General features: G+C 38.8%; 2 protein-coding genes across 3 annotated transcripts in view; one reads left to right on the forward strand and one right to left on the reverse strand.

Moving 5' to 3' along the window:
* LOC141798429 (transmembrane protein 87A) overlaps positions 1–11,607 on the reverse strand; it is a 28,663-nt gene extending 17,056 nt beyond the window's left edge. The window contains exons 1-16 of one of the 2 annotated variants that reach the window (XM_074680370.1): positions 11,405–11,607; positions 7,965–8,037; positions 7,758–7,855; positions 7,555–7,674; positions 7,405–7,461; positions 7,105–7,197; positions 6,922–6,987; positions 6,680–6,809; positions 3,911–3,972; positions 3,508–3,691; positions 3,336–3,435; positions 2,656–2,749; positions 717–787; positions 357–463; positions 209–267; positions 23–126 (exon numbers count right to left, since the gene is read on the reverse strand). In XM_074680370.1, the coding sequence (XP_074536471.1) occupies positions 23–126; positions 209–267; positions 357–463; positions 717–787; positions 2,656–2,749; positions 3,336–3,435; positions 3,508–3,691; positions 3,911–3,972; positions 6,680–6,809; positions 6,922–6,987; positions 7,105–7,197; positions 7,405–7,461; positions 7,555–7,674; positions 7,758–7,855; positions 7,965–8,037; positions 11,405–11,542 (1,556 nt within the window). In that variant the 5' untranslated portion in view covers positions 11,543–11,607. Of the gene's footprint in view, positions 1–22; positions 127–208; positions 268–356; positions 464–716; positions 788–2,480; positions 2,558–2,655; positions 2,750–3,335; positions 3,436–3,507; positions 3,692–3,910; positions 3,973–6,679; positions 6,810–6,921; positions 6,988–7,104; positions 7,198–7,404; positions 7,462–7,554; positions 7,675–7,757; positions 7,856–7,964; positions 8,038–11,404 lie in introns of both variants that reach the window. The other variant, XM_074680369.1, reaches the window with a different exon arrangement.
* A 1,438-nt stretch (positions 11,608–13,045) lies between these two features.
* Positions 13,046–24,172, forward strand: capns1b (calpain, small subunit 1 b). Its single transcript, XM_074680400.1, has 11 exons — positions 13,046–13,234; positions 14,477–14,531; positions 14,687–14,723; positions 15,326–15,418; positions 20,246–20,303; positions 20,438–20,502; positions 20,640–20,708; positions 20,819–20,897; positions 20,993–21,109; positions 22,070–22,128; positions 23,803–24,172. Exons 2-11 carry the CDS (start codon positions 14,485–14,487, stop codon positions 23,827–23,829), a joined length of 651 nt encoding a protein of 216 aa, XP_074536501.1. The 5' UTR covers positions 13,046–13,234; positions 14,477–14,484; the 3' UTR covers positions 23,830–24,172.
* The last annotated feature ends 472 nt before the right edge of the window (positions 24,173–24,644 follow it).

Genomic DNA, 24,644 nt, shown 5'->3' on the forward strand with positions numbered 1-24,644 from the left:
AACAAACCCTGACGTCCTCTACCTCTGGTTATTGGCTGACGGTCTCCACAGGAACATGATGACCAAGAGGATGATGGAGAACAGGAAGCGCCAGAAGGCGTCGTCGATCCACAGCTCCCTCCAGTCCTACAGAGACAACGAGACGTTTAAGGACGATACTTTATACAAAAGGAAGAAAACCAGAGAAACTTTGGCCTGAGCTACTCACAGACTGACACTTGGACATCCTGAAGGTCTTCGTGGTCCAGATGATAAAGATGACAGACGCTGAATGGAGAGAAAAACCAAAAACAAGGCTTTAAAATCCTGACCTGAGGTTGGGATGTTACAGATATATCCCAGAGTGTGTTTCTCACCTATGACGGCGAAGATGAGCGTGTTGGTGAAGTGCCTGTAGAGCGAGAGCTTCACCACGTTCCTCCTCAGCCTCAGCAGCTTCATCGTCTGAGCCAGACTCACAAAGATGTGACGCCACAGTCAAGGAAGAGACGCCTTTAATGCTTTTATCAGAGCTGAGACGTCATGCTTAAATATCTACCACTGTGACGCTTTGCATGCTGGGAGAATAAAATCTCTAAAACAAACTTCTCTGAAAAGTTACTGATTGAAACATTCTAAAATCACGTGCTTCGGTCTTTGCGACACATCACGATAAAGCAGAGGAGAAGAAGAAGAGAAAAAGTGGGATGTACTACAGGACAGACGCAGTAGCGGATATCCACCAGCAGAGGGTAGAGTCGAGCACAGCCAGAGGGATAGCAGCCAGGAGAACTACATCATCTTCAGCCTACAGAGAGGGGAGAGGATGGGAGGAGGAGAGAGAAGGATAAAATCAAGGATGGAAGGAAGGAGATCAGAGAGGACGGTGGAAAACGTGATCGTAAGAGAAACACACGAGGAGGAGGAGGAGGAGGATGAAGAATGTAGAGGATGAGGAACTCAGCGTACAACAAGAAGAGCGATAAGCAGCTACAGGTCGTTGAAAACTTTGCGGTGAGGTGTAGTGAGCTGTGTGCAGAGACCAAAACCTGCAGACGGCAGCATGAAGCTCTGAGACGTGTAAGATGACACTGTTGATGGGTTGGATCAGATGGTGGAAAAAAGGGTGGGAAAGTATGGAGCTATTATTGACGCTAAATTATTTGAGTTTGTGTGTAAATGCATCCAAAAAATGTGTACATTGATTTGCAAATGTGGAAAATATTAACAAATATGGGCACATATTTTTGCTTTATTGATGATTTTTGCTCAAAGTGAGAAACTCTGAAGGAGATGGTGAGTTTGCCCTGAGCTCGGGCTGCCAGGTGGAGTCCCCCTCACTGTCCGTTTTTTTTTCGTCATCTTTGTATTTGGAGTGGATCATTCCTTTGTATGGCTCATTTGGTCATGGAAACCAAACTTTTTGTGTCTTCAGTGATATTTTTACTACTTTTTCTCCTGTGTTTGTCTGGAGATCCTACATGTAACCATGGCTGCATTGTTTACATGTGAAATCAGCTGTTAGCAGCCTGTAGCATGTCAATGCTAACTGGTGCTAGGCCTGATGTTGGACCTTTTTACACTTTCTATACACTTTCTTACTTTGGTTTTCTTAAATGCTGCTGTGACTCCTCCTGAATTTCCCCTCAGGGATAAATAAAGTATTTTCTATTTTCTATTTTCTATTTCTATTCTTCTGTTTCTTCTAATTGTTTTTTTTTAATGTTTTCCCTGTAAATGTGCTATATAAAGAAACCTGCCTTGCCTTATTGGGTGACACTAAAAGACAAAAATGACCCCTGGTTTGCTTTGAAAAGAAAACACATTATTCCTGTTTGAAAAAACTGAAGAAGTACACTTACTGGTGGATTTCTTTTACTATTTCAGACGTCATTTTTCTCATTTAAATCTCATAAAGCCTCAGCGTAAACGCCTCTTTGGATTTAATTTCCATCCTGCGAAGCTGGTGTAGAACGAAACTTTTTCTGTGATGTGTTTGACTTTTAAAGCCGGCGGGATGAGATTTCTCTGCCATTAACTCTCAGTAAGGAGGCAGTTTTGTCCACAGGGGTTGCAAAAGTTGAGATAAGGCAAAAATCTTGAAGACCTTAAACCACCTCTCTGCGCCGACAAAGAGTCGTATAACCAGAAAAACCAGACGCAGACACACCCTCTGTGCACTTTGGACCAAATATTTAAAAACAGATTTTTTTCCTGGAGCAGCAGCAAACATCAGCAGTACAGCAGAGTCCCTTCAGATTAACAGTTGCTCCTTTTTACCCATAATGCACTTCTTGTTGCAGATTTTTCATCATAATGTGACCTAAACGTGACAATTTCAGTGATAGAAATTAGATTATTAGTAAAGTGTGGGGTTTTATGATTGGTTTTAGTGTTTACCCACAGTGTGTGTGTGTGTGTGTGTGTGTGTGTGTGTGTGTGTGTGTGTGTGTGTGTGTGTGTGTGTGTGTGTGTGTGTGTGTGTTCATGTTTTAAAGGATATCCACCAGAAAATACAGGAGTCAATGAAGGCCAGCACTATGTCTGTGAGTTTCATGCTGGCGTGGTCACCTCGATCCTGGAGCGAGAAACAAGTTAGACACACACACCCTTCCCTGTCTCACACACACACACACACACACACACACACACACTGAAGAGAGTGTGTTAACTCACAGCGTTGACTCGTAGGATCCCCTCGACGATGGAGAAGATCAGGTAGAGCAAACCGACTCCGACGACTCTGTGGAGCAGCGCGCCGAGTCTGGGCCTGGAGAGGAAAACAAACGTTAGGATTTTAAATATTTCTGATCACTTTCAGATTTTTTTACCCTTCTTCTTCCTGAAAATCAATAAGAAATTATTTAATTCTTTATTCTTTTTTTTTTATTTTATTTTTTTTAAATTATTTAATTATTTAATTATTATTATTATCATTATTATTATTATTATTATTATTATTATTATTATTATTATTATTATTATTATTATTATTATTATCATCATTATTATTATTATTATTATTATTATTATTATTATTATTATTATTATTATTATTTTGTTTTTATTATTATTATTATTATTTTATTTTATTTTTTAAATTATTATTTATATATATATATATATATATTTTTTTTTTTATTGTTTACACTACCCTGGAGCTGCCAGGCCTTACGTCGACACGTCAGCTGCAGCTATCTTAGCAGTTAGCTAACGTTTCCCAAGAAAACTCTGATTCAGAATTTTTAGCCTCAAGTTTTATGGACGAGCTGAACACACAAAGAAATGAACATTTCTCCCTCACAGGAGATTCCTACTCAGCACATTTAACATGGTATAAATATATGTTTTCTTACTTGACGATGCCGTATCCCAGACTGGCGATGATGACCAGCACCCTGGCCAGAGTCCTCTTCACCGCAGAGAGCACCTCAGCGAACACCACGGCCCCGTGAACTGCAGGAGGAGACGTGACATCTTAACAACGCTCCGTCAGCGCATTAACACCTCCTCAGAGTCTGTGCTTACCCGACAGGCCGTCGTATCTGATGCTCTGGAACTCGGCGTAGTAAACCGCCTTCTCCAGCATGCCCAGGAAGATGACCCCCCCGATCCAGAACTGGATCCTGAGGAGGTCTCTCCAGAAACAGGCGGACAGGACCAGCCACAGCACAGCGAGCAGCACGTAGACGATGCACATCACCATGTAGAACTGCAGAAATCAGACAGAGGAGGGCGCCACTTTCATTTCTGCAGGAAAATACCGTTCTGAGAAAAACCTTTGAGTGTGAGCTTTCAGTAGCTTCGTGGTTTGGTGGTAAAGACAAGCAGGAAACAGATGAAATGTTCTTATTTTTACACTTTTTTTTAACCTTTATGAACATTTTTGTCAAAATGTTCACAGTACTGGATAAAATGTGAGTCTGCTTACCACCATCAGAGGCCACTCAGAGGCTGAAATGAAGTCGTGAGGACCCTTCATGCTGATCTGAACTGCAAACAGAAAACATCCGGTCAGTTCAGGACTCAGAGGATCGTCTCAGCTGATGCTGCGTTCAAGCTCCACGGACATTTCAGCGCTCCTCAAACTGCTTTTTCAGAGATGCTTTGATATGGAAACTCCAGGGTTGTGTTTCTTTGTGCATCATGGTGAGGTTTCCACCTGGGTCCACAGGGACCCACTTTCACTTCCTGTCTGCATCTTTTCAGTCACAGTCAGTCCTCTTCTGATCGTCTAATCAACATCTCCACAGACCTCAGGTTGACTCAGAGTTTCAGAAAGACGCTGTGACTTTTTCAGGGATGCACGCTGCAGCTGTGCCGGTAAATTCAGCCTTTTATAAAACATTTGCTCCTCATGTTCTTGTTAAACCTGAACATTAATGCACAGTGTATCTGAGTTATCGTGTTTGTGAGCGTTGAGGCGTCAGATGTTAAGTACTGACTCATGTTAGCTTTTTTTGAGATAAACATCCACCTCTGTGGGTCCCTTTAATTTATGACCCTTTGAGGACGTCAGGGGACAAAAATACCCTCTACCAAAAACTGTCTAAAGACAGAGTAATATTTATTTTTTGCTAAAGACTTTCAATAAGCTTCAGTCCTAAACACCAAATATTTTATTATTTCTTTTAATCATTTTAACCCTTTGAATGCCAATTTAATAACATTATGTCAACATTTTTATTTAATAAAATGCACATTAAATATTATTATTTATTATCATTTCAATTAACATAAAATAAATGTTGAAGGGCTGTTTTTTTTCTTTTTTTTTAGGGTAGATCAGATTTGGACATAAGATTTGCAAATTTGATTTTCTTTTTTTTTTTTTTTTTTTTTTTGCAGTGGCAGAGTCTTAATTTATGAACCAAGAGGACAAAAATGTTCTGAACAAAAAACTGCTGTACAGACACAACAGAATAATATTTTTACCTATTTTTTTTCCGCAGACCTTCTAATAAACTTCAGTCTTGATCAAAAACGCCAAATAGTTTTTTAAAATTATTTTAATCTTTTGATTGCCCATTGGATTACATGATGTCGTTTTAATTTTCCAAAATGCACATTAAATATTTGTATTTTTTACTATTTTATCATAAATACATAAAATAAAGGTTGAAGGGCTGTTTTTTTTGTTTTGTTTTTTTTACCTATTTTTTTCCTCAGACCTTTTAATAAACGTCAGTCCAGATAAAAAACAAAAAACAAAAAACAACTATTTAAACATATTCATATTCAGAGAAAAATAAACAGCAACAGTTATTTTAAAGTTGTTTTGTGTTTTGTGTTTAGGCGTACAAGGGAAAAATTATCCCATCTCATTGTAAACAGTAAAAATAAAAAACTGAACCGTTTTTCTCAAAAATGAATCCATGAACTTAGAGAACGCAGAATTTTATTGTGTAATGACTGTGTCTTTGAACTTAGTGGTTATAATGTGACGACACAGGTATATTTAATTTGTTTGTTAGCAAAGTGTCTGTTTACGTTCAATAAATTTGTATATAGCTCTGCTAAATACAGTGTTTTTTTTAGTAATTTATACTTTTATATTTCTATTTAATTTATTATTTATCTGATGTTTTAGCGCAAAGAGGAGAGCTGTACTACTGTTTAATGACAATAAAGACTCTGATCTAATCAAATTTCTGTCCTCTAATTACCTGAGAGAGCAGTACATTACGAATCTGACACTTAAAGTTTCAGGAAAGGAAGAAACAAACCAATTTTATTAATATTCTTTTAATTTATAAATTTATAAGAAATGTATTATGACAAAAATAACTAATTTATGTGTTACTTCATAAAAAACAGTAACATCATGTCGGCAAATTGGCATTTAAAGGGTAAAATAATAAAACTAATATAATTCTATTTTTAAATATATTAAGGATTAATGTTGATAAAAAGATCTGAGGAAAAAAAGAGGTAAAAATATTAAATCTGTTACGTTTTTATCAATCCAAAGTCAGTCCTAAAACTAATCTTATGTTCCCCTCTGACATTTATAATTTATAAATAATTTTATGATGTCTTTATTTCCTAAGAACAGTGACATTATGTAAACAAATAAACACTCAAGTGTTAAGATAAATAAATATTTGATATATTTGATTAGGATTGAAGTTGATTTAAAGATTTAAGCAAAAAAAGAAAAATTAATCTGTTCTGTTTTTATGGCATTTATATTTATTTTTGTCCTCAAAGGGTGGTCAACTTTGCCGCAGTTTATGTTAACTGCAGAAACAGGTTAAAATTTAAATTTTAAAAAATTTTTATGGTAAAAAAACTTCTTTAAAATATTTTTAATGTGGAGAAAGTCAAACAAAACAACGGCCAAATATTGAGCAAAAAATGGCCTGAAGGGACTAAATGTTCCTGATCCCCCGGGAATACTTTAAGGAAATACTCTGAGCAACAACTGCGTGATTTTTGTTTTGAGTCTGTGCATTTTGAGTCAATTATAGAAACTGTGCAAGTTTACAAAGTATGAATTAAAAAGTTAGCAGAGGTTTTTACTGTTTGTCTCTTTTCTGTTAAAAAGTTTATGAGATGGATTTTACAGAGTGTGAATTCTGGACCCCGGAGCTCTGCCGTGATGAAAGTTTGCTCACGTTCCCAGAAACACCTCAGAGCTGGTTAATAGTTAACCAGCAGCTGCAGCAGACGGTCGTTACTGTAAGTGTGCTCGACTCACGCTGGAGGCTCCAGGGCGCAGTGGGAGTAGAGCTGCTCTTTGAGTCTTTGATTTCTCCGATGTTCAGGATGAACATGTACGGTCCGTCCTCCCAGCTCCGAGCCACCACGAACTGAGGCGGTTTGTCAGCCTGAGGAACGAAAAAACACACACTGGAGAGTCAAGAAACCACAACCCTGATGACAAAACAAGCAGATCTTCTTTTTTTAACATCATGTTTCACCCAGCTTTAACCAACCGACCTCTTTGGGCGCAGATTTTCCCGTTCCTGCTGCAGCATCGCCGTCCTCCTTCTTCGCAGGAGCAGCCTGAGCGACAGAGAAAGAAAAGTCCACAAACGTTTATTAACCCAACATCAAAATGCATCAAAAACAGGATTCATGTCGGATAGTTCAGCCTGGGTCAAAGTGAGTGTTTCTGCTCACCTTGGGTGGAGGATGCTCCACCTGTCTCTTCCTCCTGCCGCCTCCAGCTCCAGCTCCAGCTCCAGCTCCAGCTGAACTCTTCTCCGTCGACGGCTGCAAATAAAAACATGTTAACGATCATTTTATTCATGATGTGCAGAAGATTAAAAAAAAAATGCATGAAATATTTTCATTTTCGTGAAACTTTGGTGCAGTTTTGACCTCCAGGGCCACCGTATCGTCTGGTTGACATGAAGTTAGTGCAGGTATAAACTGTTTTTCTTGCTCTTTAAAAGAATCAGACTGCTTTCTCTGTCTCACCTCTTCCTGCGGCGGCCCTGTCAGCCATGTAGGCGTCTTCAAAGTGCTCAGGCCGAACTGTGAGAAAAACAAACGCTCCCGTTAAAACACGCTAAACTTTAATCCAGGATGTGTTTGCACAGCTTGTTAGGGTCTAGGCTTGAGGGGTACCGTGTTGGGGTTCATGTGTTTCTGGCAGATGACTGGAGGATAAGCGTGCTCCATGTAGTATCCACTCCCTCCTCCAGGTTGGACGTCATGTGACATGAAGTAACCCTGAGCGTGGTTCCTCTGCAGGAAAACGTCAGAGTGAGCAGAAAAAATCACAAACTGTTACAGGTTAACCCCAGCCCACCGAAGGCTGAAAAACTCACGTCCAGATTGACGACTTCATCGTAGCAGTGGGAGTTCCTCAAGTACCAGGACACGTCCAGCTGGACGGGGGACGAGGTGTTGCAGGTCTCTGACACCACTAAACACACAAAAACAACCGTAAACCAACTTTTTCCTCCACTTTTCAGCTGCCAGGGTGAGACTTTTCTGAAGACAGAATAAAAATGGGAAGAAGGGAGAGTCCTCACGTTTGACAGCGATGTCGCTGTTGTTGAAGAGAGTTTTAGAGAAGAAGAAGAGGGTCGGCTTCTTTAGAGTTTCCTGGAACAAAAACACACAAAGAAAAGACTTTGTTAATCATAAGAAAGTCCCAGAGGTGGGGGACAGAGGTAGTAGGCTATTACATGCCCAAAAGGCTAAAACACAAGCTAAAGGCTGAAACATGAGCTGAAGACTGAAACATGAGCTGAAGACTGAAACGTGGGCTAAAGACTAAAACATGAGCTAAAGGCTAACACATGAGCTAAAGGCTAACACATGAGCTAAAGGCTAAAACATGAGCTAAAGGCTAAAACATGGGCTGAAGACTAAAACATGAGCTGAAGACTGAAACATGAGCTAAAGGCTAAAACATGAGCTGAAGACTGAAACATGAGCTAAAGGCTAAAACATGAGCTAAAGGCTAAAACATGGGCTGAAGACTAAAACATGAGCTAAAGGCTAAAACATGAGCTGAAGACTGAAACATGAGCTAAAGGATAACACATGAGCTGAAGACTGAAACATGAGCTAAAGTCTATAACATGAGCTGAAGACTGAAACATGAGCTAAAGGCTATAACATGAGCTAAAGACTAAAACATGAGCTAAAGGCTAACACATGAGCTGAAGACTGAAACATGAGCTAAAGGCTATAACATGAGCTAAAGACTAAAACATGAGCTAAAGGCTAACACATGAGCTACAGACTGAAACATGAGCTAAAGGCTAACACATGAGCTGAGAACTGAAACATGAGCTAAAGGCTATAACATGAGCTGAAGACTAACATATGAGCTAAAGACTGAAACAGGAATGAAAGGCTAAAACACAAGCTAAAGGCTCAAATAAGAGCTAAAGGTTAAAATGTGAGCTGAATGCTAAAACACCAGTTAAAGGCTGCAACATGAGCTAAAGGCTTAAACACAAGCTAAAGGCTAAACCCAAGTTAATCTTTTGTGCTAATGTTCATTCAAACCCACAGTCAGCAGTTATTCTGCAGTGGTCTGTACAAACTTGAGAGTCTATCAATAAAATGAAGAGCCAGGTTACATTAGCTCTGCTTGGTGAGGTTGGAGTTGGTAGATGAGCTCTGGTAGGACAGAACCAGGATTCACTAACGCTACAGACATGTCTCAGAGCACTGGTAAAATGTTGTCTTAAACCAAGAAAGTAAGCGTTAGGAAGATCTTATTGCTTTGTGGGGACCAAGTGTTTGTGTGAAGCTGAGTCTTTAGTGCTAGCGCTAATTCTAGTTTCTCCAGAAAGTCCTCACAGCTCCTTTAAAATGAGGAGAAGAATCTAGAAGTTTTGAAAATGTGTGACCAGCTGAAGGCCGGTGGTGATGTTTTGGTGACTCTTCACCTGAGAGAAACTGAGGAGTTATCACAGGGTCAGGAAAAACTGTTCGATTTTTTTAAGTGTGGATTTGGTACCAAAAACGTGACTCTCAGTATTATCAGTTCCCCAGAGCTGGGGGGTTATTAGTGTAGCATTGAAAATTGATGTTTTATTTACTTATACCATTTCCAAGGGGAAGTCATTAATGATAAATAGAAGGGGCCCTAAAACAGAACCCTGGGGAACACCAGTAGTGACTGGGAAGGATTTGGATTTAGTGGTTTTGAGTTGAATGAACTGAGTTCTGCCAGAGATATAATTTTAATCAGATTAAAGATGATTCCCAAGATTTTTTATACATAATGTATGTTTAAGTCACAGCTTCTTCTCGTTTCTCTGAACAATCAAAAGGTTTCTTTCAGCCTCAAAACTATAGAGAAAAAACACCACACAGAGTTTTATCTCTCCAGGATATGAGGGTATGAAGTCTCTGCCCTGTGTGTGACTTTTTATCAAATATTGACTTATTATTCTTCAAACATGATGACACCTCTGAACGCAGAGCCTGTGAAGACAAACAGTGGGAGGAAAATCTAACTTCCAGTTTAAACAAGGAAATGAGGAATCAGAGAAACCCCATAGGTGCTGTTTGTTCTCTGAATTACCAAAAACAGTTAAATGTATTGATTTATTTGTTTTTTATTGGAAAATATGTTGTCATAAAGACATTTATTTATCCCCTGTAACGTTCTCACATTTATACGGAAGCTTATTGCATTCACTGGAAGAAAAAAAACAACTCAGGTTTTTCAGAGTAATTTATTCTTCGGTTTGTTTTTTGTGGTAATTAATTTTGTTTTTCTGATTAATATTTTTTATTGGTTTGTTTTTTGTTATAATAATTATATTGGTTTGTTTTTGTTATAAATATTTCTGTTTTTATGAGTAATTTTTTGTGGTAATTAATTTTGTTTTTCTGATTAATATTTTTTTTATTGGTTTGTTTCTTGTTATAATTATTTCTGTTGTTATAAGTAATTTTTTTTTCTGTTTTCAGATTACTTTTGTCCTGTTTTCTGGAGTAATTTTTTCCAGAAGTATCGAGATACTTAGAACCTAAGTACCTAAGTAGTGCTGGGATTTCGAAGTAGCTTGATACTTCAGGAAAAAAAAATACTCCTAAAAACAGGAGGAAAAAATTACCACGAAAAACAGCAGGTTGGAGGTTCTCGCGGGATTTCTAGGTATCTCGATACTTCAGGAAAAAAAATACTCAAAAAAACAGGAAAAAAGTAATTTGAAAACAGAAAAAAAATACTCATAAAAGCAGAAATAATTATAACAAAAATAAAAAAATAAAAAAATATTAATCAGAAAATAAATTAATTACCACAAAAAATTACTCATAAAAACAGAAATAATTGTAACAAAAACAAACCAATATAATAATTATAACAAAAAAAAACAATAAAAAAAATTAATCAGAAAAACAAAATTAATAACCACAAAAAACAAACCGAAGAATAAATTACTCTGAAAAACCTGAGTTGTTTTTGTTTTCTTCAAGTGAATGCAATACGCTTCCGTACATTTATATCTGTATTTAAGATTAAATATTAAAGTTAATGCGCAGATTTTCTGTCTGAAACTGTGACCATGAAGATACTTTCTCTTTCTGTCGTTTCACTCACAGCACATATTAGCTGTGATGTCAAATGATGTGTTTTTATGATAAAATGCGATTCAAATAAAGGAATAAAGTGAATTTAACTAAAGGTGGTTTGTGATTTAAAGTGTGTGGTCACAAAGGAAACCCTTCAGTCCTGGACTTGGTCCACATTAGAGGAAAAACTGGATGAACTGGGTCAGATTTGTTGTAGAGATGCGGGCTACGCTCAGTTTGCTAGCTAACGTTGTTTATGTTTCTGACGCAGCGCTCGAACACCTCATTTAAGTCCACTGAACCACCTGGACCACATCCAGCCCCCTCTCAGGTGTTCAAACTTCACCTGAAATCCGTTTTAAAACACAAACTCATCGTTTGAAGCAGAAACATTCACATGAACATGTCACCGTTTCAGGAAACTCACGCTGTCGACGGTCACGAGCCACTTCCCGGGTTCGGACACGGCGCGCGCCGGCCCGCTCAGCTCCGTCAGCAGCAGCAGGACCAGAACCGAGGACCAGAGTCCAGACCCGGTCCGAAACGGACCCGCTGAGTCCGCCATCTGATCCGGAGAGGAAGAAGAAACCTGCCACAGGGACACTGCCGGGTTCAGAGTGACGTCAGCGGAGGAGTGGTGATGCTTTCAGGGACGGTGGGAAGTTTGAAACTCACCAAACTAATGTTGATGTTTTTTTTGTTTAATCCAATGAATGCCATTTTTATGATGAAATTTCGGCTTAATCTTACAGTCTCGGAGCTGGCATTCCAATAATAATGTGACACACTTAACCATGTGTATAAATTGAGGTGTAATTTTTCCCTGTCACCAGTAGAGGGCAGCAAATAATCAGAGAATGAGCCAGAACAACATTAGAGATAACTGTGACAGTTCAGATATGGAACATAGCAGCCATATTGGGAATGCTGTCCAAAGGTCTAACTTTGCTCTCAGATTTTAACCCTGAAGGAGTGGCCTATGATTTAAAAGTAGGTAAACTATGCACAGGTAGTTTAACGAGTTTATTCGTCAGCCAAGTCAGCTGTGCGTCTGAATATTCAGACTTTAAAGATTTAATATCTTCAAAACTACTGAGTAATAAGAAAACTCTGATAGACAGATGAGGTATTCAGGGCATTTTTTTCTTAAGTCGTTCAGGCAGTAATTTCTGCTGTTTAGATGTGCTTTTTTGAATGGGTGTGTGTGTGGTTTCTGACCTTTTTGGAGCAAGCCTCTGGTGGACACATGTGGAACTGCAGTTTTTTAGCACTTCAGCTTAATTTTTCTGCAGAAACAGAAAGTTGCCTGTCTAACAGGCAGCAAAAGTTCTTACATCCATTGACCACATCTTGATGCAGTTCTCCAGTGTGACCACTGGAGGCAGTATTATGTCCGACACTGAGAATGTCAATAAATAAAACCACAGTGGTGTCCCTAACGTTGCGCATCATATGAATAGAGATGTTCACATTTTTTTGACTTGATTAAAGATTTTTTTTTCATTGGCCTGCAGTGGTTTCTGTGGTGGACCTGGATGTCAACAGACATGCACCAGATAGTTAAAAAGCTTATCAATCATTAAATGAAAAAAGTTAAAATGTTCAAATATTTTAAAAAGCATAGAAATTTTTTTTTTTTTTCATAGAATTACAAAATACATAAATGAACACAATATAGTTCAATTATTATTTTTTATTTTTCTGTTTGGTTTTGAATACTCAAGTGCTTCTAATAAAAAATCAAATACTTGATTTAAAAAAAAATAAAGCTTTGTTTTTTAATGCCTTGAAAAGAAACATGATATGCATAAATTATTTATTACACATTTATTCTAAGTACTGACTTCTGGCAAAGAAATAAGGCCCCAAATATGTGACAGAATTTTTTCACAGTCAGTGGACATGAAAAATCCTGCTGTACTTCAAAGAAAATCAAGGCATCTTCAAATTCCGAGCTTTCTAGCTGACTCCTGAACGCACCATATGCTCCATATAGCGCACACTTTCTTGCAGGAATCCCGCGGACTCTAGGACCTGAGGATGCCTTGGGTGTGTGTGTTTGGGTGTGTGAGGTCTTGGGAGGGGTTCATGATGCACTGAAAAAGAACTTGGATCTTTTCGCTCAACTGGTTTTGTGGACTCTGGCAGTGGGTGTGCCGTGTCTCTGACCCACTCTGTCTGTGTCTGTCAGTGTGTCTGTACCTCTCTCCTCTCCACCTGTGAGTCTCTTTCTCTCCACAGAAGTGATAAAACTTTGGTAAGTTGCTCAGAAACAGTTTTTATCCTGTGTTTGTGTTTTGTGGTGCGTTCACTGAACTGTTGTTATGGAGCTTGTGCGTCTGAAACCGGACACTGCGTCTTCTATAAGTGGAGAGGGTTTTTGCATATCGTCCTGTGTTGCCTCCAGAAGTAGAAAAGTACAAAAAAGAAACTTAATGCAGTCGTGCTGCGTTCAAGGTTTGACTTAAAAAGATTAAGGAGTGGCTTTGAAATGTGCAGCGGGGCGTCTCTTAAAAAATAACTGTTTCCGTCTATTTATTATTAACACATGTTTAAAAACCAGCCAGAATACTCTATTACTGTGTTACTCTGTTAGACCGGAAGTGTTTGAATCCTTACTTTAGTGTAAACGGTAAAAATAAAGTGCTAAAAAACATTGTTGACGAGGATAAAATCCGGTATTTTGGAGCCCAAATAGAATACATATAAGTATAAATATTAATAATAATAATAATAATAATATTATTGTAACAATTTTTTTTATAAGTGCATACTGTCTGCTGAAAATTGTTAGCTTAATAGCATTTTTGCCCATGTCATATTCAAAAAACAACAACATTTTTTTTAATGTGTATTTATCATTTTATTACTATTTTTAATTAATTTGCCATGAATTTCTATATTTTCATTTTTAACTTTATATATATATATATATATATATATATATATATATATATATATATATATATATATATATATATATATATATATATATATATATATATATATATATTTGTCTTGGCCAATCATGTTATGAGACTTGCAAATTAATAATTTACATGTCTATGATTAATGACTCCAGTATTTATGCTATTAGGCTAACAAAATGTTGAAATAATAAGACTGAGTAGGGTGGGGTCTAATATTTCCAGTATTTGTGTGTCCTGTGGACTTAACAGCTAAAATTTTTAGTTTTGAAAAAAATCAAATTGTTCAAAATGACAATTAAGGCGGTTTATAGCTAAGAAATGCAATTAAAAGTTGATATTTGGAAGTTTATTTTATCTGCATTGTCCAGGGGAAAAAAGCAAATGTTTGTGGTGTTGCTGTAACTGCTGATAGATGCTAACCTGTACATACTTTGAGACAAGTTTGGAAATTCAAAAACTTCATCCAGAAATGTGTTATTCCATGTATTTATATGCAGTCAGTCGGAAATTAGACGGATTAACATACTTACTATATTTACATGTTGATATTAACTCTTTGTTTCCTCCAGGCAGCATCATGTTTCTGGCAAAGAATCTCATCTGTGGGCTCATCAAAATCGCCACGTGAGTGTTCACCAGCCATCCCTTTTCCCTTTAGATCCAGCTAGGCTAACAGCTTCCCTTTGTTTCCAGTCTTTGTGCTAAGCTAGGCTAGCTCCAGAGTCTGACACTGATCTGCTGAAAGCTGCAGTTTGACTTTTTTTTTTTTCTTCAAACAGTGACATCGACCCGTCACAGTTCAGATCCTCAGATCCTGTAAGTACCAGAACCAGGCTCTTATTCTGATGTTTATACTCTGCTTGTGTGTAACACAACCTGCCGCGTGTCCCTGAATGTCACCCACACACACACCCCAGGGTTAAAGAGTTAAAAAATGTCTAATTAGACTTTATATGAGCCACATTCACCTGACAAGTCCACAAAAATGGCCCAATCCAATCCACCAATGGGAGACGAAAAAAATAAACTTCTCAAGTTTCTCAAAAATATGAAAATTTGAATAATGTGCCAGAATTTTTTTGTCTTGTAATATCTTGAAATCAGACATTTTTCTGGACCCGTCAGGTGAATTTGGCTCAAAATCAAATTTTTTTTTTGTGAAATCAACCCAAAAACATTTAAGTATTTGCAGGGTACGCTCTGCGTGGAGAGCAGGAAGAACAGACTTTAGAAGTTTGTCATTTTTATTGTAATGTGCCATATTGTTTGTCCTCTGACCCCTCGCCTGTGAAATGAAGTTTGATTTCGCGACACTCAGATTCCTCCAAGGGGTCGATTTTGTAAGCAAACCCACACTGAGTGCCCTCAGACTGAGAAATGTGGCCTAACAGAAGCTCTTTGTGTGTGTGTGTTTGCAGCCTCCACCTCGCAGACCTCTGAATTTTGCTGAGACTCATGAGAGCGATGAGGAGAAACAGTTTCGGAAGGTTTTCAAGCAGCTGGCCGGAGATGTGAGTCCATCAATGATCTCTTTGACCGAGTTTATCCTCCTATGTGTGTGTGTGTGTGTGTGTTTACACTTCATTTAAATCTTAAATGCATTGAATTCTTCTGTTTCCACCCTGAAAAATCTGTTGTTTACATCCTTTTCTGTGCAGAAATAAAAACTCCTGCCTCTGCAGTTTCAGAGATTAGCTCAAAAACAGAAGTTATTAAGATGTTATGGTTTCAGGGGATGATAAACAGGAAGTGACGTTTCAACTTTTCTTGCAAACTCGTCTGTTAGTGAGCGTCAACTAGCATGTGGGAGTCACTGTGTGGATAAAACCTTTGAAACATCTGCTGTTAGTTTGCAGCCTGAGTCGGTCACGTGACTGCGGACCTCGTAAAATAACCTCAGAGACTTTGTTCTCTCTTTAAATCCACCGTAATGAATTGTTTACATCCGTCCCCGCCTCTGTCAGATCAAACATTAACATACTTTACAAACAGCTAAACATGAATCTGTGAGGAGCATACATCCAAACGTAGAGTCCTCCAAAAGTATTGGATTTTCTGCTGAAGACTGGAAACATTTGGGTTTGACACCAAAAGACAAATACAGTGGGGGAAATAAGCATTGAACGCATCAGCTTTTTTCTCATTACATTTATTTCCAAAGATGCAATTCAAACAAATTTTCTCCCAGACATTGGTATTAACGCAAATAATCCACACATGAAAAGAAATCACAACGTTCAGGTCCATAAATAATGATTATGTGATTATGACCACCCTGTAAGTGCTCCAGAAAGACTTGGAGGCAGCAGGTACAATTGTTACAGAGAAAACAATAGGCAATGCACTCCACCGCCATGGCCTCTATGGACGCTCAGCCCACAAGACTCCATTCCTCAGGAAAAGGCATGTTGAAGCTGGTTTAAAGTTTGCTAAACAGCATCTTGACAAGCCTGTAGAATACTGGCAGAATGTTGTCTGGTCAGATGAGACCAAAACTGAACTTTTGGGCTGTCATACTACAGACCATGTTTGGAGGAGAAATGGCACTGCACATCAGCCAAAAAACACTACACCAACAGTGAAGTTTGGAGGTGAAGCATCATGGCATGGGGTTGTTTCTCATCTCATGGTGTTGGCAAACTTCATCTAACTGACGGAGCAATGAATGGAGCCATGTATGGGGAAATTCTTGATATGAATCTGCTGCCATCCACCAGGATGATGAAGATGAGACGTGGCTGGACCTTCCAGCAGGACAACCATCCAAAGCACACGGCAAAGTTGACTCTCAAATGGTTTCAAAAAAAGAAAATCAATCTGTTAGAACGGCCTAGTCGATCACCTGACTTCAATCCAACTGAACATTTGTGGAAAGAAGTAAAGAAAAGGGTTTTAAGCTATCAAATGACTAAAATCACACCTCTCGTAGTAGTAAATTGTGGTTGTTGCGGCACGTTTGTGTTATTGGGCGTCTCCTTCCACTTCAGTCTGTCTCTGATGTTTGGGATGACTATCATTCTTTTGCTTGTCATCTTGGGCGTGTCTTCTTCCCTCTTCTCTTTAAAGATGATTGTGATGGTTCCTGTTTGACTTAAACACAAGAAATCTGTCGTGAAAAGTTTAAATTTGTGTGTTTTTAAAGGTTTTTAATACCTGCTGATCCAGCTGTCTACCTCCCTGCTCTCACCTGATCCCTCCCCACTCACCACTCCTGTCTGCCGGCTGCAGGCCGCATTCCTAACCCCACCCTTCGCCACCTCATCCACCTTCCCTTGCTCTCTGTCGGGCTTGCTTGTTGTCGAGTTCAACAGGTTTTGTGGCTTCAATCAATCTCACTCACAGCTGTGATAAAAATATTAGCAAGATGAAGTAATAACACTAGTAATGTGCCTCACAGCAAATTTTTGACATATTTGCATGTCACCTTCAGTTAGTTTTCTCACTTTAAGTCATGAAATGTGATTAAAGCTTCATAGAAATAGAATAAAAAATACTTTATTTATCCCTGAGGGGAAATTCAGGAGGAGTCTCAGCAGCAATCAAGAAAACACCAGCATGTCGTCCTCACCTCCTTATCCTCACCCTGTGGGGAAACATCTGGCCTAGCACCAGTTAGCATTGACATACTACAGGCTGCTAACAGCTGATTTTACATGTAAACAATGCAGCCATGGTTACATGTAGGATCTCCAGACAAACACAGGAGCAAAAACAGTGAAAATATCATGGTTTTGTTTTTGCTGTCAGATAACTCAGTGTCCATGAAACAATGAGAAGGAAAACATGTTTTTTTGGCTGCTTCTTGATTTGGTGGTAGAAACAAAGATACCCACTAGTTACTGTGAGACTTTGGTGTTTGGCAGTTAACACAAACTGACAGACTAAACCAAACACAGTCAGTAAATTGTTGTTTTTGTTTGTTTGTGAAGTCTAGTGGCTTTGCCGAGAGTGCAGACACTTTATCCTGTTTTGATTTCTCAGCTGAAGAGATTGCCAAACCACGTTCTTCGTATGTGTCATTCAGACAGTAAAACATGTGAAGTAAGGTTGAAAAAATGGAGACGATCTCTTGAAGCGTTTACATCTGTGCCCTCAAACTGAAGCTTGGACGGGTTCGTAGGTTTGTAACTCGTGGAAACATCAGCGTCTGCTTCAGGGCGTGTTACAAACACAGAGAGTGTGTGTCTTTATGCATTCCTGCCATTGTCTGGCAGGGAGGCTCAAGCTTACAGGCGCTGGACTCTGTGTGTGTGTGTGTGTGTGTGTGTGTGTGTGTGTGTGTGAGGTTTTCTGAATCATCAGAGGGGTGTGTGCTCAAGTTAATCCAGAGCTGAGTCGGGCTGTCAGTGGGTGGAGGTTTGTAAGTCAACAGTTACAGTATGAAGGGTGAGGACAGTGATGATGGGGATGATGAAGGTTGTTGTAGTAAAACACAGACCCGCCCACCTGGCAGAGCCCCAGCTGGGTGGAGACAGGTGTTAGATCTTTTCTGGAAGCTTCCTGTGGCTTCTTAAAGGTACAGAGCAGATTCTGTTCTCACTACTTCCTGACACGCTGGAGGGTGGGCCTTAAACACCAAGCTCCGCCTCCAGAGGGCTGGCCAATCAGAGTGAAGGGGGTTGGTGCATCAGGGAGCCTTAGGGTGTATTCACACCTGTGGCTTCTTTTGCTTTGTTCTGATTCAGGTGGTTGTTACTTGGTTCGTTTGTGTTCACATGACAAAAGTCTGTTGCGGTCCCAAGTTGTAAACAAACGCGACACGTGATCGATTTTTTCTCTAATTGGTCAGAAATCAAACCTGGAGGGCGGGGAATTTCCTTTTCTTTATTCATTCATTCATTCATGTTCCTACCTGCTTTCCACGGGGAATCACTGCCATTGAGCCTCAACGTCATGTGTGGCTAGTTAGCATTACAGTGTTTATGTGGGTCATGGCCCAGTGTGCGCTATATGATCAACATATGTAGTTAAGGCGCTTTAATTCTGCACTGCTCCACGTTAGCCCATGTCTTCGTCAACCAGGCTCATAACTGCCCCCATCACTACAATGTGAGCCACAGTTGTGAGTCAGTTGTGCCGGTTGCTGGGGCGTTTGACCTCTAAAGGTCCCATATTCTGCTCCTTTCCTGCAGTTTAATCTGGATCATTGATGTCTTCATGAAATGGTAGTAACATGTTTGGGTCCAAAAAGCCAATAAATCAAGCACAGCAGCATTGTTTCCAGGCTCTCATAGCCCCTCTGTTCAGAACGCTCTGATTTAGTGGGCGTGGCCTTCATATGTAAATGAGCCACCGCTGATACCGCCCCGCTCTTCCACGTCACTGAGAGCGGCGCCACGAGCTCCGAGTGCACAACGTTTAGAAAACAGAGAAGCTCGTTTACCGTAACATTACAGGCTAAAACAACAGGCTAACCGCAGCTAAAGTTAGCATCCTGAAGCTAACACAGAGACAGGGGGGGACACTGAGGAAAAGCTCTTCCATCTGCTCCACAGCACACAGCATTTAAAATACTCACATTTCCAGGGTCCCAGGTTTGTTGGAGGATGGTTGGTAATGCGCCTGGATTCAGGACCAGTCTATTGGCTAGCCCTCTGTTGGACTGTCCAAAGTTGGAAAAGCAGTCGGCCGTGAAGTGACTAGCACACACATGCACAGTTTTACTGAGTGTAGCTGGAACATTTCCTGATAAATGAACTCTAGACACTTAGTCTGTCTTCTTCTGAGATGGGAAGCTTGTGCATGGGACTATGTGGCTGTTTACAGCCAAAAACAGAGCAGTGATGGCTCTTCAACTTTGGGAGTGGGCAAGGAGGGGGTTAGGGGGTTTCTGCTCCGGTGGACCAATCAGATCAGACTAGCTCCTGATTGGTCAAAAAAGGGAATCAGACCCACAAATTTCACTAAAAGACTTGATAAAATGATTTTTGGATAAAATGGGACCTTTAAAGAGACAGCAGCTATAACAAAGTGATTTAAGCAGAAGCTGAAATAAGAGTTTGTAAAAACATCAGGAAGAGAAAAACTGAGATGTTTTGAAAAATTGTAAATCAAGCAAAGATACTACAGGGGCACCAGGGGGACAGAATAAAGACTGAAAAAGAAAGCCCAGTACCCCCTCTTTAATGCTGACTCAGCAAATCGTGTCATGTTTGAGGAGCAGATAAACTCAGAGAATAGTTCAGGGGTGAGTTTTTCTCTGCAGTGAGTCAGAAACTGGAAAAAATATCAAAGGAAATCAAACGGATACGGTCTGACTGAGTCACACACACTCAGCTGTGACTCACTGTGTGCGTGTGTGTGTGTGTGTGTGTCTGTGTGTGTGTGTGTGTTGACAGGACATGGAGGTGAGCCCCAATGAGCTGATGAACATCCTGAACAAAATCATTTCTAAACGTGAGTTGTTGTTCTGGTTTTTTTTTTTGTTTTTTTTTTTTAAGAGAGGGTCAGAAAGATAAAACCATCGAGGATAAAATCATTTTATTTTTCCTCTTCAATTTTTTTTATGTGCGTCTTGTGTGTGTTTGAAGACGGCAGCCTGAAGACGGACGGTTTCAGCATCGAGTCCTGCAGGAGCATGGTGGCCGTCATGGACGTATCCTTCCACTAAATCAAAATGACATCAGTTTAACTATTAAACGTAAAATCAAAGGAAAAACTAGAGTCACTGTGTGTGTGTTCATGTATTCAGCATTGTTTTTTGAGTTTGACCTTTGACTCCGCCCCCTGCAGAGTGACAGCACAGGTAAACTGGGCTTCCACGAGTTCAAGTACCTGTGGAACAACATCAAGAGATGGCAGGTCAGCCCACAGCTTGTGTTAGACTCTGACAGCTCTGTTTGTTTGTCTGTTTGTTTGTTTGTTTGTTTGTTTGTTTGTTTGTGTGCTGTTAACTTGTCGTTTGTCTCCAGGCTTGCTACCTGAACTGTGATCGTGACGGCTCAGGTGTGATCTGCTCCAGAGAGCTGCCAGCTGCTTTCAAAGCAGCAGGTGAGGAACTGTGAAATGCTGCACTGTAAGCAGGGTGTTAGGTTTCAGACTAACAGTGTGTGTGTGCTCATGTGTGTGTGTGCGTGTGTGTTCAGGTTTCCCTCTCAACGAACAGCTCTTTAAGATGATCGTCCGTCGCTACAGCGATGAGGACGGTAACATGGACTTTGACAACTACATCGGGTGTCTGGTGCGGCTGGACTCCATGTGCAGTAAGTCGACCAATCAGGAGCAAGCATGCAAGACAATGTGTGTCTCTGTTAGTTTGGAGCCACAACGTTTGACAACCTTTGTTAGCTCAGCTACTACACATAAGCTAATGAAGCTAAGCTCCAGAAGCTAACGTTAGCTTAACTAGAGCCCTTTGGACAACAGCTAACCATGATGAACGATCACCAAAGAACAAAACAGGCCAATGAACTCCCAACAAACACAGAGACATGATGAACAACGCAGCTAGGAGCTAACGCTAGGCTAACTTTAGCTAACGTGTTAAAAATAAAGTTATATTTCTTGTTGATGACACTTGGCTCTGTTCAGATGTGCCTTAGGAAAGGGTTAAAAACCCAACCTGTCACTCAGACTCTCAGGATACTTTGTGTTGAAGTTTCATGTTTCCAAAAAAACACAGTTTGACCATTTTCAAACTGAAAATCTCAGAAAAATTTCATAAAACTGAACAAAAACTAACTTCCTGTGATGCATTTCAATGGTCATCAGGGCAGAGAATGTCCGAGGCTATGGGAATGGCTATACACACTGTGATTGGCTGATTCTGTTTGTGGGCGGGGCTTAGCCGTAGATTAATTGCATATTTCCAGAGACTCCTTTAAGTGGTGATAGAAGTATGAAATTAGGCACAGATTCGCTCTAAGAACAACTCTTTGAAAAATGACTTTGAAGAAGGCAATTTTGTTTTTCAATATGGCCGCCTTCTTCAATTGAACGCCCATAATTTAAATAGTTCAAATGGTGGCAAGCATGAAATTCCCACGGGGAGAGGCCTGTCACTTATATTCACTATTTATAGCTTCAAAATTTCTGGAAACAGGTTGACATTTCTGAATTGTCTTAGTTATACAAAAAGTTGATCCTGCAGCACAAGCTCCAGTCAGATGAATAACCCCATTGATGCAGCTACAGTTTGTAACTGACGTACGTTTGTTTTTCAGGAGCCTTTAAGACTCTGGACAAGGATGGCAACGGCTCCATCGAGCTCGACATCAAAGAGGTAAATCAGGATGTTTCACTTCATCACAGCAGAAATTTATGTGCATTTAGAAAAAAAACACTGAGCAGGTTGGAAACACGTTTTATATCCCTGAAGGGATTTCAGAGTCTGCAGGTTTTTCTTTTAAGCTTTAACGTAAAGCTGTGGCAGGAAACAAACAGATCTGTGCACACATAGATAAAAACTCTGAGGCAGCTCGGCTGAACAGACAGGTGAGGTTTGGATTTTAATCAGGTGGAGAGAGAAGTGATACTGACTGATGGATTGATCGAAGGAAGAGTAAAAATAAAAAGACAAACTGGACAAACATGACGGTAACATTTTAAACATTATTTAAAAGGTATCTGAGCTTTAACTTTCAAAACATTATTCTTTTTTCATTTTATTTTTGTAAAATTACACCCCTCACAAAAATCATATTGTTTTGGAAATGATTTGGCGGCCCACTTGGATTACCTTCGCGGCCCCCAGGGGTCGCAGCCCACAGTTTGGGAACCACTAAGATAAAGATATTCAAACAGCCACGCAATAAAAAATAAATAAATGAGAATGAAAAAAAATTAAAAGTGTTTAATTGAAGTTTCATCTTTCAGTTTTGCTGAAGACATTCAGACTTTCTTAATTTTTCAGAATTTATCTTTGACTTTGTTAAACTAGTCATCCACTAGCGTTAGCGTACAGTGCTAATAAATACATTTGTCTAACCAACTCTAAAAGAGCTGCTTCTCACATCTTTGGCTCTCAATAAAATCATGATAACAATTTATCTTCATCCAGCACTTTTAGGAAAATGTTTCACTTTCATTTTCATCTTTCTGAATATTTCTCTTATTTTTCTTTTATTCTTATTTTTAAATATCTGTTTGATATTTTTGGCAACTTATCCAAACAGTAGTCCAGCTTTTTTATGTTTTATTATTTATTTATGAATTTTCATTTATCTTATTATTTATTATTAATTCATTTCTTATTATTTTTATCTTTATTTTATTATTTATTATTTATTTATTTCTTTTTTTATTATTTATTTTATTGTTTATTGTTAATATATTTCTTATTCTTTTTCTTTTTATTTATTTTATTATTTATTATTTTTATTAATTAATTTATTATTTATTAAATTTTACTATTGTAATGATAAATCTAAAACTTTGAGTAAAACTTGTAATTTTTTAGAAATGTTTTTTGATTTTTACATTGATAGTTCAAACTCTTCTTTTTGGCTTCTGTTTGATATCTTTAAAAAGTGGCCTGTCAGGCGAATGTGCCATTCATCATTTAGACTTAAAATAAGATGTAAATATTTGGTTGGATTTCCGTTTTTGCTGTGTTTAATGATGTAACTCTGCACAGATTTATCACCTTAGTTTCAGACTAATGTTCAACTAATGTTGTGGAAAACTTCACCTTTTGACGGATTTCTTCCTGTAAAGATGGTTGAGTGTTTACTGATGTTCTCTGTTCCCTATATTACCTTTAAAAGATAAAAAGTACGGCAGCCTGAAAGCATCTGAGACATTTTACACAACCTTAAAAAAATCACCTGATTCGCTGACGTGTTTTGGTGACTTTAGAAAAGAAAAGAGAAATGAGAAATAAACTTGCATCAACAAAACAAGATGGACTAAACTGATCAGCTTTGTAACCCACTTCCTGTTTGTGTCTGTCTCCCAGTGGCTCCAGCTGACCATGTACTCTTAAAGACGCGGCGTGAAGCCTCTCCGGATCAAAAACCCTCCTCTCCTCTTCCTCAGTCCACTCCTGTGTGTTTACGGATGTGCAATAGCGATTCAAACCCCCCCAAGGACCAACAACACACCAGCGTAGAGCTACAGATTAAAGACCAACCAAACAGGGACCAAAGTTCAGCTGATGCTGCTGCTGTATTGTCCTGCTGCTGCCAGGCGGAGGCGCTACAACATCCCCTTGTTACAGATTTCTGTGTTTGTGATTCACCATGTTTGATGGTTTTTTTATGAAACTGGAACGGATTTTAAATTGACTTTAAGTATTGGAAGAATAAAGTAACACAGCCATCTTTTAAGGAGTGTTGTGTTGTTTTTTTATTCTTTGGTTTTATATCAAACTTTTTCTTCTTACAATTAAATCAGCTCTAAGTATGAGTTAGGAAAAGTAATTTTTTGGTTGAACACAATGGCAAAAAGGAGCTTTGTGCTGCAAAAGGTGAGATATATTTTTAATTCATTCCATATCCCTCAAAATTGCTGTGATGGCATCTCAAGTCACTCTCAAACAGTTCATTTAGATTAAAATCAGGCTAAAAAGACTCCTTTTAGAAAGAAATAATCAGATTTTGTGAAATATATCACATTTAAATAGATTTTCTGGACAAATTTATGATTTTTAATAAGCTAAAACATTACCGTAATGTTCATAAAAGATGAGCAATGTTTTTTTCAAGTGCTCTGAATGATGAATGAGTTTTATTGAAACTTTTTTTTTTTTGATGAATTTACACTAAATATTAATACTTTAAAAGTAGGTGGAAATGAATT

This window comes from Halichoeres trimaculatus, unplaced genomic scaffold (assembly GCF_033239565.1).
Source record: "Halichoeres trimaculatus isolate MK-OKI-2021-1 unplaced genomic scaffold, fHalTri1.1 fHalTri1_scaffold_9, whole genome shotgun sequence".
In the NCBI taxonomy this organism is placed as follows: domain Eukaryota; kingdom Metazoa; phylum Chordata; class Actinopteri; order Labriformes; family Labridae; genus Halichoeres; species Halichoeres trimaculatus.